At 39.3% G+C, this 14,403-nt stretch overlaps 1 protein-coding gene across 1 annotated transcript in view; it reads right to left on the reverse strand.

The window, feature by feature from the left end:
* The window catches only part of LOC139744724 (NADPH oxidase 5-like), an 85,253-nt gene that overhangs the window by 49,669 nt on the left and 21,181 nt on the right, over window positions 1–14,403 (reverse strand). The window contains exon 3 of the mRNA XM_071655147.1: window positions 10,539–10,749. Within this exon, the coding sequence (XP_071511248.1) occupies window positions 10,539–10,749 (211 nt within the window). The remainder of the gene's footprint in view (window positions 1–10,538; window positions 10,750–14,403) is intronic.

Genomic DNA, 14,403 nt, shown 5'->3' on the forward strand with positions numbered 1-14,403 from the left:
GGAAAGAGAGGGGGATAGACAGATAACAAATAGATGTAGGAAGGAGGGGGAGGGAGGGAGAGGGCATCACATTGAAAAGACTAAGCATCTTCCTTCTGGAGAACGAGAATGATGATGAGACAAAGTACTGGGGTGATGTGACGACAAAAAGGTGGTATTTCATGCTTTTTCTTCTGCCCTCCCCTCCCCAAGTCAGACAGCCTAGTTATTATTTTTTTAAGTCATGGGTCCCTGCACATATTTATTTAATGTCCTGTTTGACATTAATACATGAAAATGGACTTTCCAATAGTAAGTATTTTTTTAGTCATATTGATTCAGCAATAAGGACTTTTAAGATGGGGGGGGGGGGGGTTGTAGATGTTTATGGTTTCAACCAAAAACAAAAATGAGTTCGTAAAATGTCTTATGTACACACCAATGCGAGGATTATAAAGAAAATGGTTATATTGCATAATTAGTTTTATCGCTGATATCATTGACTTCTACAGTGCTAAACTTAGTAGCTTTCTTTCTAGAAGTTCGACTTTGATAACAACATTTGTTGAGGAAAATGAAGAAAAAAAGATGTTATTTGTTCGATTTTGGTATTCTTGTCATTAATGCCAATTCAATCATGGACTGGACTTTCTCCGTTAAAGGCGTTTGCAAAATCCTCAAAATATTAAGGTTTAAAGAGGTATGTGTATTTAAATTTGTGTATCCCTCTCGTTGGTAGCGGAGTGATCACCTACTTAGAATCAGTGCCTGGCTCCATGCAGTGAGTGATTCGACGGACCAGTAGAAGTAGGAAACAGCTATGGGAACGGAAGTAATTCATAACAAGAGCGAGACTAAGATTAGAGAAACGCCGGAAGGAAAGAAAGAAGAATAGATGTGACAAAAGACAAAAGATTGCTGAAGAGGAATGTAGAACGCACAGAAATTGAAATTGTATCCATACTTATTATTCGACATCACAGAAGAAATCTAAAATTGAAATGCTCTCTGCAGTCAATTTGTAAATGACTGCATCCCGGTGACGCCTTGCATACGCCATGTGATAAGGTGGGAAACGAATTCTCGTAAACATCTCACCGTCCCCCCTCGATAATAGATCATACGGAATGTGTGCACAACATTTTGCGTTCGGTAAATGGCAGCTCGTCGAGAAGTTCGCACGCTTTAAGAAATTATACTTGGCGCCTCCCTGCAGAAGGCAACACCCTTACTGCCACTCGAGGAATATTGGTGGTCGTTGGCAAGCACTTCGATTGTTTGTTTGTTTTTTTCTTGTTGAGTGTTATACAATGACAAAAGGATGGAGTTTGTTCTTGTCTTTTGATTTTACTGTGTCATGTTTGTAGAAGCTACATGGCGGCACGTTCCAGTTCTTTTCTTATAATCATAAGCCATAAAATTGAGCAAGAGAGAGCGAAACAAAGAGAAATATAAAGAAAATAAAACTGTTTGCAACATGCGGTTGTAATTGCCATGGTGAGAAGTGTTGTTGGTTTTTTGTTACTCTACATCCTGTATTCTGAGGCACTGAGCATTGTTTTTTTATTCGGAAAAAGAGTGTAATCACCTTGATTAAAGTTATCACACTCTATCACTTTAATTACACGAATCCCTTGGCCCCCTTTCAGCCCCCCCCCCCCTCTTGTGTCAATTTAGCTTAGAAATGCCTCTATATAAAACCAGATAAAACTATAAAAACTCAACAAAACAGCAGCACAAATTTACACAAGCACACATACACACACGCACACACACACACACACACACACACACACACACACACACACACACACACCTATATCCCCTATACGTAAGCGACATGGTATTTTGAGAAGTCAAATATGGTATTTTGAAAAGTCAAAGCAAGTGTAACTAAATATTCTTTGTGTTCTCAAAGAAAAATAAGCTGAGATGAGATTTAACATTTTGCAGCATATCATGATAGTAGAACTCGGTATTGTTCACTTTTGTTTGACGTGCTTCACAGTAAAGGCATGTCATAATTCGTGGGAGCAAATTATCAGGTATGAATATTAGTTACATGCACGTAGAAGCGACACAGCGCAAATCTGTGATATGATATTTGCGAGCGATATGACGGTCTCTTAATCAGATAAGTTGCTCTCGCGTATCCTTGCAAGCTTGATCAGTATTACTAACAGGGTTTTGTGTGTGTGTGTGTGTGTGTGTGTGTGTGTGTGTGTGTGTGTGTGTGTGTGTGTGTAGGGGGGTGATGGTGGTGTGAAGGATCAATTATTCTTTAAATTTGCCCCACCTTTTTTATGTTTGAAGAGCAAAAAGTGTGTGTGGGGGGGGGGGGGGGGGGACTGCAGCCCCACCCCACCATCATTCCGGCTTTTGAAATGCACAGCTCTTCCAGAGAGACTTGTCATTATCATCATCCACGCGTCGCCAGGTTTCCATATCTTTCCAAAAGTGTGTCAAGGGGGACAAAGTGAGGCAAAACATCGTCTCCAAGCCTCATCTACCAGGGGTCATTTCATCAGCCCAACGCCCACAAGTTAAACAGCCCACGAGTTCGACATTACTTTTCCAAAAAGGTAAATGAGTCATACAGCCCACGAATCACACAGCCCATAAGTTCGACTTTTGGTAAAAACAGCCCACGAGTTCGCCATAGGCTTATTGCATGTAGTGTGTCGGTCTCGTGGACCTTCTTTACTCAGTGTAGAACTCATGGCCTGTATGACTCGTGGGCTGTATAACTCGTGGGCTGAATGACTCGTGGGCTGTATGACTCGTGGGTGTCAGTCTCGTGACGTGCACCCCATCCACCATACCACCGGGCTCCCAGTGCCATATTATCTCATCGTGTGATGGCATGCATCCTTTTCCCCTTCGTGCATACAAAGTTAGGGAGAGAGCAAGACAGACAGGGCGGGGGGGGGGGGGGGGGGGAGGGGAAGAAACCTAGCGAGGATATCCTAGACTTTGTGAGCACCGTGTAATATCGATGTATTACCACCATAAGCGCATTAAAGAATTATTTGATGAAAGGGGGAAGCTTAATCAGATGGAATGTTGGTCACGTGATGCATATTATGCCCCATCATGATTACTGAAGATGTAAAATGACATCACTTTTCCTGACCTGGCCTCCACTCGTACATTCTAAGAATGGTACGGGCCTTTCGCAACGGTTCTGTGACAGGACGGAAGAAGACACGGTGGCAGATGAAATACTGCTAGGGACTGTCGCGAGACACTCGTTAAGAGTTCTAATGCACATGTACTGATATGGTCCGAAAATTGATGTCTATTCTAACGAGCGGAATGTTGCTGTTGTTCTCCAAGGACCGGTAAATCAGTGCCACGGCGCAAAGTGACATCGTGGTGGCAGTCATCTTTTAATAGATAACCCTAACACGAGGGCATAATGTAATCTAATGAACAAGGAGCCACGAGGGCGTCGTTTTGACCGAGATTTACTACCATTTTGCAGACGATGAAGAGACAATGCCTATAATGAACATACCTTAACGTGTCTCAAATATTTATGGTGGGTAAAGACATCCGCCGTTGAAATTTTGAATGATGGGATTGACCAGGGAGGTGGGAACCCCGCCTCCCTAGAATGACATAGCTATTAAGTTTTTCATTTTAGAATAAAGTACCTCGATTGTGTAAAAATAAAGATCCAGATACGTTGTATGTGTGTTCGCGTCATGATGCAATGATGTAAAATGTTGAATCGCTTTATTTAAGGGAAGGAGGTAAATGATTACATTATATGTTGTATAATAATCAATACCTTAATGAAGGTAAGTACGAGGTAATTGAACAATCACATGTAATAACGACGAGATAATTCAACTAGAAAATCACGGTATAATGACAATAATGTCTTCCTTGGTGCGATCAGTGGACACTTGTTTTCTAAAGGACGTGAATATAATTATTCCCAATGTTTTTCCCAAATATTTTTGTCTGTTTGACGCAAGTTGCATAAACTAGTGAAAATATGTGAAACAAACTTAATTTTTGTTTTGTTTCGTGAAAAATAAACAGAAGTTGAAGACAAATAGCTATACACTTCAGTAGAAGATGTGAACTTCTATTTCACCAAAGTTTCAAATAAATTGCTCATCAGTAATTATTTGACACTTCTTTTGGTTTCGTCCCTTTGTCATGTTTGTGTGCTTTTATACATTGCCGCCTTGAATGCCAGCGACCACGTGGGATCTCAACACTTCAAATACCCGATCTCCCTCCCCACTTCAATCCTCAAATAGTATCGTGAACAACATGAATAAAAATGAAACAGCCCCCAAGAGGGGGTAGGGGGTGGAAGGGTCCACCATGAGCATCATACTGTGCAAACGAAGTGCCGATTTTCATAAACGAGAGATCGTCTGTCTACTGAAACCTGTCGCAAGTCGGGACCTTTTCAAATTTCGTCAATCTAGTGACAGACATTACGGTTTGATTCCATGATTATGATTTGTCCTTCTAGGTGACAAAGAGTGCCGCCTGTAACTTGATTTTCCTTAAATCTTTTCCTATTTTTTGGAGATGGGGGGGGGGGGGGAGGGAGGGAGGGGGATAGACATTCGATAGTCTCTGGCCGGAACGTTCCTTTCACCATTGCGGCGTAGGAGTGCAAAGCCTCGCGACTGCGTTTAATTTCCGCAAGATTACCGTCTATTTAAACGCGATAAACGCGACACCAGCAGGAAGAGGAACGACGATCGGGTGCTCCAAACACAGTGGCCACCACGTCAACAAACTCTGGACAAGCCTTCCATGCTGCTGCTACGTCGTGACGACTGAAAGACTGATAAGATACGGAGAGATACATATATCCACCCGAAAGATTAGATGGTTAGATAGATAGATAGATAGATAGATAGATAGATAGATAGATAGATAGATAGATAGATAGATAAATGAATAAATAAATACATAAATACGTACAATCAAACATACATACATAAATAGACAGATAGGCCTAGATAAATACCAGTATATGTAGGTAGACAGAAAGATGAATGAAAATAATATTGTAATAGTTCAATGCAATTGTATAGCACCTATATAAGAGAGAAATGAATAGACGAATTTAGAGAAAGATAAACATTCAGGAAGAATAATAGAGGAGAAGATAGCTTGACAGACAGACAAGAGTATCAGAACAGACGAAGAACAAGTTGTAGGACGGACTACTGTTATTTGGACATAATATTGGATACAAGCTCGAAAGACAAGTTTAGAGTCTGTGGGTAAGAGAAGCATGAAATCAAAGTATCACACGTTTAAACGAGGGCAACTGAGATGAAAGACGCAAACGCTTTTAGGCTGTAAGAGCGGATTTTTTCTCTTCTGTTTTCATGCCAAACAATTTTCCCTAGCACTTCATACTTTCTTTCGGCTTATTTCTTGTAAAATAAAAGAAAGTTGTAGTAAAAGTGTATCATTGAGGCACTGATCTAATTTCACTTCGTTAATGATTACTACAAATGAACTGATTTAGAGACTAAGTTATTGTACATTTCTCGTTGGATTACTACAAGGAAAAGCAGTGGGCTCATATAAGCGTGAAGGTGTAAAGAAACGTCTGTCGGCGCGATACGCCGTTCATGCACGCAAGGCGACAAGCGTAATTTGTGACGGTGTAAAAATCGCGACGCCACACTATCATCTTTTAACCGAAATAATAATTGGAGTCAGTTGGGTTACACGATAGTGTGAACTGTGTCTCTGCTTGCGGTCGCGACGGAAAGCGAAGAATTAAATGGGTCGGATCAGCCATTATATCCTCAAGTTATCCATTGATTAACTTCCCATCACCATTCTCGCCCAATTACTGCGTGCAGGTGTTTCGCCCCATCTTCCTATATAATGGACTCGGTATCAATATCGCCTCGCCACAAAACCCCGGTCTCTCGCGGGAGCGCGGAGCCGAATAAACTTTCGAAAGAGTGCCACTAGTGTCTCCTGGTCCGCCCGACCGAGTTCGGTAAGAGGGAGAGTTTTGAACCGAGTGAGAACATAGGCACTTCTTTCTGGTCACCGAGAACTTTGTCCGATCCCCCCGAGGACACGAAAAATTCATCTTTCTTTTTAATAGATGGATGATAAGCTGTTCAAAGAGGATGAGTTGGGACCGTTACCAAACTATATCTTAGCAGCAAGATGCCATGACAGAGTGCAGTATAATCGAAGCGAAAGCCAGGCTGTGTTTGCTAATCGTAGAACGGCCTTCGTCGTCTGAAAAATTTGATACGGCCAGCAGAGCTTCCGGCAAACTTCTCCTGCTATTCTTTGGTCACGTGCAGTCTGCCCGGCACTTCTCCCGCCAAAAGCGAAGTCGCGAGTAACAAGAAAGAAACAGCCTGTCTACGATTCTTTCATCGATTCCATTCGACGGCATCGGCAAAAACATGGATTTCGATCATTTCTTTACCAGGAGAATAACGATTCCAGATATATGATTACCGAAACTCCGGTATCCAAATACCCCTGCAACTGAATATGATTCTAATGAAGCGTCCTCTTATTTTCGAGAGCTAGTTTACAATACACCCCTATACAAGCCGCTGGTTAGGTATAGAGACACTAATGTTTCGTATTTTCAGAGTAAATACGTCAAACTTGTCTTTGCAAACATCGCGTTCCGCGAGTATTATGTGATGGACAAAAGAATTAGACTTTTTTTTATCGGCTGCACATGGGTTGAAGTCTGTCAATAATGTTACACAATGTCATGTCCCTCAGAGAAAACATTCATCTCACGTAAATTAACTTGATACTGGAACCATGCCTCGAGGTACTTGGAAAGGATACAAGTTTTACGTATTTTTCAATAGACAGATAAAAGAAAAAACCGTAGGCACTCAAATGCACGCACACACATATACAAACATGTACTTCAGACAAAGTATATTATGAAGGGTTTTATCGCAAAATGAGCTAAGCGCCATTTTTAAACATTTCAAAGTAAATCCAGAATCAGATAGAGCAAAATTAAACCTTTCCAGTAATACTTCACTAGTAACATAACAGGAAATATTCTACAAGTTGTGACTAAAAATATCCTGTATTTTAAATTCTTATTATTTTCTTTATTTTTAGCAGCTTTAATCACAGATATCTCAACTTAACATAAATGGATTTAGCTCGTTTTGCGATAAAACTCTTCATATATATATATATAAAATGTGTGTGTCTGTGTGTTTATACAGGTGTGTGTATATGTACGTGAAAGCCAGAGTGGATATACAATGTGTATTTACATGTAATGTCAGTTTGATATAGACGGCTATGTGATCCTGTGTTCTTACCTGGTTGTCTTTATCCTCAATGCTCAAGTATGATGATTTTTTGATTTAATTTGATTTTTCAAACGTTGTGATAGCATTATTTTCGCAAGTAATCATAGAAACGACCATAAAAGATCGTGCTAAATTTTCATTTACGTTCCTGCGGCGAATTATATAAGGCCAATCGTATTTATTCTTATCATCCGCTCAAGTTTATCGAATACATAGCTTTACTCAAAGTGGCAGACTTATCTTCTTCTTAATTGTAACGCCACTGTACACTGACAATGGCATTGGTAACGGATCACCTTCAACATCAATTCAATTTCATATTCAATCGTATCCTTGTAGACTTTATACGGCACGCCCACACCTCCCCCTCCATTTCTGAACCTCTCTGCGTTCTCTGCGTTCATGTTTACAAGGTTTGGGGGCCACGAGGGCATTATGGCATTAGAAAATAGGAAAAAGGTATTTTGTATGTTTGTGTGCGTGTGTGTTTGTGTGTTTTGAAAATTGTGTCCAAATGATGCGTATATTTTGTTATGTTGTACAGAAATACCAGCTTACTATCCTTATATAGTCACTTTGAATGTGCGTGTGTGCGTATGTGTGTGTGTGTGTGTGTGTGTGTGTGTGTGTGTGTGTGACAAGGAAGTATGAATTTAAACCAAAAGGCTGGAAGCGTGGGCAGGGTGTGTGTATGTGTGTGTGAGTGTATCAGTGCGTGCACATATGTGTTTGCGCTTTAATTTTTTCATTCAAATCGTTTGCGGTATAACGTGCTGATATTGCAGTTAATCTATATCAGTTATCTATTCAATGACAGCTGGGAATATGAATTATACGAGTATGTGTGTGGTTGTTGTTTTGTTTTGTGTGTGTGTGTGTGTGTGTGTGTGTGTGTGTGTGCGTGTGTGTTACCCAGAATAATGTGCATAGTTTTTCAAACACTTTGTGATTTGTATCTATATATCTACTCTATTTTCAAAAAGTCAAACGCATGACTCTGTGTGCGAATGTCAACGTATGAAGTTTACATTATGATTTGAATGAAACTAATAATAGATATTACCGGGGAAAAAAATGAATATCCACACAAAAATGGTCGGCTTTTCTAAGAGGCTTGCCCCTCCAGAATCACACTGCGAGGTATAGACGAATATAGCACCCCACCCTGTAATCACATACCAGGCTATCTCTTGCGTGTAATCCATCCAGGGTGACCCGCAATCACCGTCAAACTCGCCATCAATCATAGTGAGAAAATAGAAAAAATAATTATAGATGAGACTTTTCTGAAATACCGCCTTAATCACTATCTCCTCTCGTTGGAATCCTAGAGGGAATCATATTTGTCTTGGCTAGGGGTCACTCACTAAAAACAAGGGACAACTTGCTTGTAGACTCTCTCAATGATAATTTTGATTACAACGATGAAAATTGGAACAAAACTATCGTAAAAAGAATGCTGATGATTTTAGAAATAATCGAGAGGCTATATATTCGTCTGTAACGCAAGTCATAGTGGACAGCTGAACAAGGAGACTTTGCCTCGAAGAAAAAGCTGATGCCAACGAAGTTCAAAACGTGATTGACAAATATCAAGCTAGTATCATCAATGTTTCAACACTGTTTAACCTTGTCTACTGAGAGTTAAAAAAATATCTTGTTTCAAAATAATGACTTCTCTGAATGTCCTAGCCCACTGCTGTGTATACTATCGATCATTTTTGTGACTATTCATACATGGATCTGTTTTCTCCATTAGAAGAAAGAATCATTAAAGACAGTGTGATGCAATGGGACACTCTGTGTCCATTACCATTACAAAAGCAGCGTTAAGATAACTTTAAAGATTTAAGGATATCTATGAACAGATGAATCTCCATGACAAACTCAGATATGACAGGCTATCTCTTTTGATATTTATCTATCACTCTCAAATTTCACTGATGTACAATTTTGTTTCATTGCGTTCGCGCAGTATTATAATTTTTCTTTGATTACTTGTTCGTTTTTCGCAATCTTTGACCTTATTTCATAATTATGTTACAATCTATACTACTTTTCTGTGTGATCATGTAGCAAAGATTAAACGAATCTGTCGGTGTATTCATTAATCAAAGAGGTGACTAAAATATGAAATATGGACTTCTTTATTGGGGAGACCATTCCTTTAAAGCACTGCTGTCAAGGACGAAAATGAAAGTGAAAAAATATAAGAAAGAAACAGAAAAATTCCGCTGTATGGATAAAGCAATTTGACTGCCACAATAATCTACAAAGCTGGCTGCATCGGTATACATACAGAAAGCCATGCGAGCGACATTGAGAACCCCATGAATGTCTCGCAGGTAGAGTATGGGATAAGAGGATTATCGGTATTAAGGTAAGGTACGCGGTGCAGCTACGAAAGGAGTAACGTCTTTATTTAACCCTCAACGGACTGCTCCACTGATAACCTATTGATATCTATCGCAGTATAGTCGAAGGGTGGTGATGAGAGACTTAAATGATGCGCCGGCATTATCCTATTGAAATGGAGACTGGTCTGTGGGCATGGTGGTATTGTAATGCCTTGCAGGCTCTGTTTTTCCCATTTTCTCCCCCAAAACACGCGCTATGTGTCTGCTTCTTCTCATCGCATTCATTAACATTTCCGTGCAATCCACTTTTTGAAAATTCAATAATGTGGCTCAAAGGAACAACACAACTTAGACAGAAAGGGAAGATGGAGTATGATGTGAGACGAACGAAAATGAGAGACATTGAGACAAAGATGTAGAAAAACAAGACCCTGAAATAGAAAGTACACGGAGCGGAAACGATGGCAACGAAGACCAAATAGAATCTGCCGCGAGTAATGAAGACAAAAATGGTGGATACAAGCGGAAATCGTATTCTTAAGATCTTGATATGTCTGAATACACGTTTACCAAAAAAAAAAAAGAAAGAAAACAAGCGAGAGAACACATACGACATCTGTATTCATAGAGCAATGTGTACAAGCAGGAAGGGTTTATCAAATCGATATGGTTATAATTATATGTAATGACATTATTTTGTTCTTTTGTTCCACATGTTTCTACCCAAGTTTTGGGCATATCAAATAAACAGGTACACAATGCCCAGAAAGAGAGTGTTTGTGTGTGTGTGTGTCTGTGTGTGTGGGGGGCGGGGGGGGGGGAGAAGAGAGAAGAATACACACGCTATTACGAGAGGGAGGGGGATTTATCATCACTTTTGATTACTTACCTTATGGTCAGATTTTCCATGACATCCGGGTTCTTTTCGAGTTCTTCTTTGAGCTCCTCGAAGCTGATAGCGCCGCTGCCGTCCGTGTCTGCGGCCTCGAAGAGTGCTGACGTCAGGGAGTCGATGGTTGCCTCACTTATGGTCATCGCACTTTCCTGTAAGCAAGCTCGTAAGACCACTTTGAGCTCCTCGTGGTCAATCGCCCCGTTGCCTACATGGGAAAAACAAAGATGGCGGATGTTGCGTGTCATAGTATTTTTATTGTTGCTGTTGTTGTTCTTTCATGCGATATTATTCATCGACTCTTCGTCAATATGGGCAGACGGGAATGTACTATTAGAATCTTGTAAATACAGTATCAAAATCGACTTCATTTTCTTAACCATGAGGCCGCCATGCAAGTCATAATTTGTTTATAATGGCCGTTTCCTGAAATTACTCTCTTATTTCCACATGAAACGATAAAGATGTTCTTTTTGCAAGATGTTGATATACATTATAGAATGAACGCAGTATTGCAAAGTGATGGAAACTTTCTCACATTATTTGTAGCAAGCATTCGGTTTGCTGTTTCAGTACTTGGGCGAAATACAAAATTGTGCTCCAAATAAAACCAAGTCATATGATTGCAATTGCTTTGAAATAAGGTGAATGCCAACGTAGTATAAGGGTCGATATGATGATAATCTATGTCTTGCACGTTATCTGGAAATACTTATAAATGGCATCTGTGATTCCAAACTAACTTTAAAAAAATGTTGCGCTCCATGTAGACGCACACTTTCATCGTAAAATACTAACCCCGGTTCCTCTGTCTGATTTTCCGGTACGTACAAAAAACAAACAAACAAACAAACAAACAAACAAACAAACAGTCATATGACCATCGTGTAGAGCGGTTGCAGTTCGTTATTCCTAAGGTTCATTATTTCAAGGGCTCGCTATTCCCAAAATGAAATAAGGTTTCATATTCCGAGGGTCCGCTAAACAAAAACGAAATACGATTAATGATTCAGAAGGTTCGTTAGAAGGTTCGTTCGTCTCTGTTTTGTATTTGTTTTTGTTTTTTTATTTTTCGGATCAACTAACCTTCTGAATAACGAACGACACCATTCAGAGCAATGCGATCTCGGGTAGTATTATTCCGAAGGCTTTTTATTCCAAAACTGATAAAAGGTTCGTTATTCTCAAGGTTTGATATTCCAAAACACTCAAATTCCCTAAACCTTGATGTTCTTTAATTCGCACATTTTGTGGCGTTATTTTCAAGGTTCATTATTCCAAAGGTTCGTTATTGCGAAAATGACACGAGGTTCGTCAATCCGAATGTTTGCTAATCTGGAAATGAAAGAGGGAGGGTACGTAATCGAAAGATTCGTCGGTCCGAAAAGAAGATATAAAGTTCTTTAATCTGATAATAAAAAAAAGTACATACCAATGAAACTTTTGAATTGCCAACCATATTTTGTTTTCAGATAAACAATCTTCATTTTATTTTTCATATCAACGAACCTTCGGACCCAACAAAAACAGAGAGATCAAGTCGTACAGTATAATTGCTTTAAAAAGTGTGTGTGTGTGTGTAGGAGGATTTTAGTGCTGTTTTTGTGTTGTTTTTTTTCATTGCTGTTTGAAGACAACAACGTTCAATCGTTCAGGGCGCTTAGTCCATTATTTGGTAGCATCTTTCAACGGAGTCTTTGAAAAGTTGTGTAAGACACAATGTTATTTTGCAGACAGAGATAAAAGAAGTTTGCGATTAAAGTGCACAGAATGTTGCGCTAACTCCGTTGTTTATCGTGACAGCCAATATATTGGGTAAGGATTGATACAGAGATTGTTTTCTTGGTGTGATGGTATCAAATAATCAAGTTATTATACATTTTCCTTAGGGGTGGATCCAGCAGAAATTTAAATAAGATTATTGAAACATTCTCTGACTAGCAAGCAATATGAACATCGCGGAGGTGAATGTAGTTCACATGTTTCTTTGAGGAAAAAAAGTGAACCCGGTGAACTATAGAATGGTGTCCCGCATTTGAAGATGGTGTCCCCATTCTCGGAGAGTGCTCCTTGTACGAACTGTTGGCAGCACCAACGCATCCGAATTCCATGCATTCGTAGCGTTGAAACCTAATGCCAAAAACACTTACACACGAATCCTGCCGATCGATAGGAAAATAAAGCCACACCTGAACGCAAGCTCTGGTCTTTAGGAGGCTCACCTTAAACACGTGGTAAGAAATCTCCCGGCACGCACCTTAGGACATCTGAAATTCCTCAGCGGGTGTTATTGCAACATTGCGTCATTGCATCATTAGAGAGTCTTGCATAAAAACAATATTCAATGGCCGACTTCAACTCCGATTTCAATGTCGGATTTACAAGAGGAAGTCTGACATGAAGGCACGAATCCGGAGGGTGCCGACTTTGGAACCGATCTTCATATTATGTCAGTAATTTCTTCCATGTATCCGAGTTGGGAAGGCTTTTTGCTAATTGAAGCATGTACTCAACATTCAACACTCAGCTGAACGAACAACTTTCTTCCGAATTCATCCTAGTATTTCCCCTAAATCTATGTTTTTCGTCCTGTGCAACAGTGACCTTCATACTTTTGTAATAGTCTTTACTGCATCAACTCATTTTTGCCCACTGAAACTTGCGCTCAAAATCCTAACTGGAGTGATATATTCAAAACCCTTTCTAATGTTTATTTCCTATACTGTAGAAATGCCCAATTGTAATAATTAATGCCAGCAAAGTAAGAAGAAAACGTATCTTTAAACAAGAATGATTTTGAAAGGAAACATTGAAAGCGAACAAAAGATGTCATTGTAAATCGAGCGTCAACAAAGTCTGAAAAGATATGATCAGTTCAATGCAGCTGTGTAAAATGTAATGATATGACATTCATTTTCAAATTAACAAACCTTCGGAATAACGAACATCACCCGTTGATGTAGCGGCGTTATTATTTTACTTCCCAACAGCCCGGGATGGTTTGTTTTTCCCTGATCTGCGTATAAGTGGTATGTCTCACCCCACCGGGTTAATAACTTTTTTTTTTTTTCTGTGGAGTAACCTGTCCTTAGACAATCTTAGCAGTTTGAAGATATGAAACAAATGCTGATTTCATGCATCGACAATTCTATAGATTCTATACTGTAGTATTTCTCCCATTTCCTGCAAAAGACAGCATGAATCATAATTATGAATAATTGATTAAACCAATACCAACTAGGAGCCTCAGCCAAACACTGTTTTAGCATAATTGAAAACATTAAATAAAAGACCCAAGCCTGGTCTGAATCATAATATTTCTGGGAAATTTTAATTCGTGGATTACATGTAAAGTTATGAGGGATTGATTTACCAAACCATTAAAAACCATTTCTCACTCCGTGTACAAGTCATCCCGTGGATTAAAGAAGAACTCCCGGTGATTTTCAGACTTTTACATTATCAAATATCTATAGATTGGTTATATCATGGACATACAGTACTTATGGACTGTGATGTGAGGCCCCGATGCTATCATCTTTGTTCAGTGTATTATCTTGTAAGTTTTTCAGAATATTGTTTTATCTACTCAAGGACCACAATCTCAATAAATTACACAAATCTGTACATGGCACTATCGATTTCATGTACTTCATGATGTAAAATTATATGAATTGTCTGGAATGCCTCTTAAGATATCTTTCTAGTTTCAAGAAGTGAAACAGATGCTGATTTCATGTGTCAAAAATTCTAGGATTCTATACGATACTCTGTTGTTTACGTCATTTCCCCATACTCACTATCTGCACAAACAGGAGCATGAATCATCATCATAAAAAAATAATTGATGAATTCGATATCA

The sequence above is a fragment of the Diadema antillarum genome, unplaced genomic scaffold, assembly GCF_040938485.1.
Source record: "Diadema antillarum isolate AM-2024a unplaced genomic scaffold, OU_Dant_1.0 seq00001206_RagTag, whole genome shotgun sequence".
In the NCBI taxonomy this organism is placed as follows: domain Eukaryota; kingdom Metazoa; phylum Echinodermata; class Echinoidea; order Diadematoida; family Diadematidae; genus Diadema; species Diadema antillarum.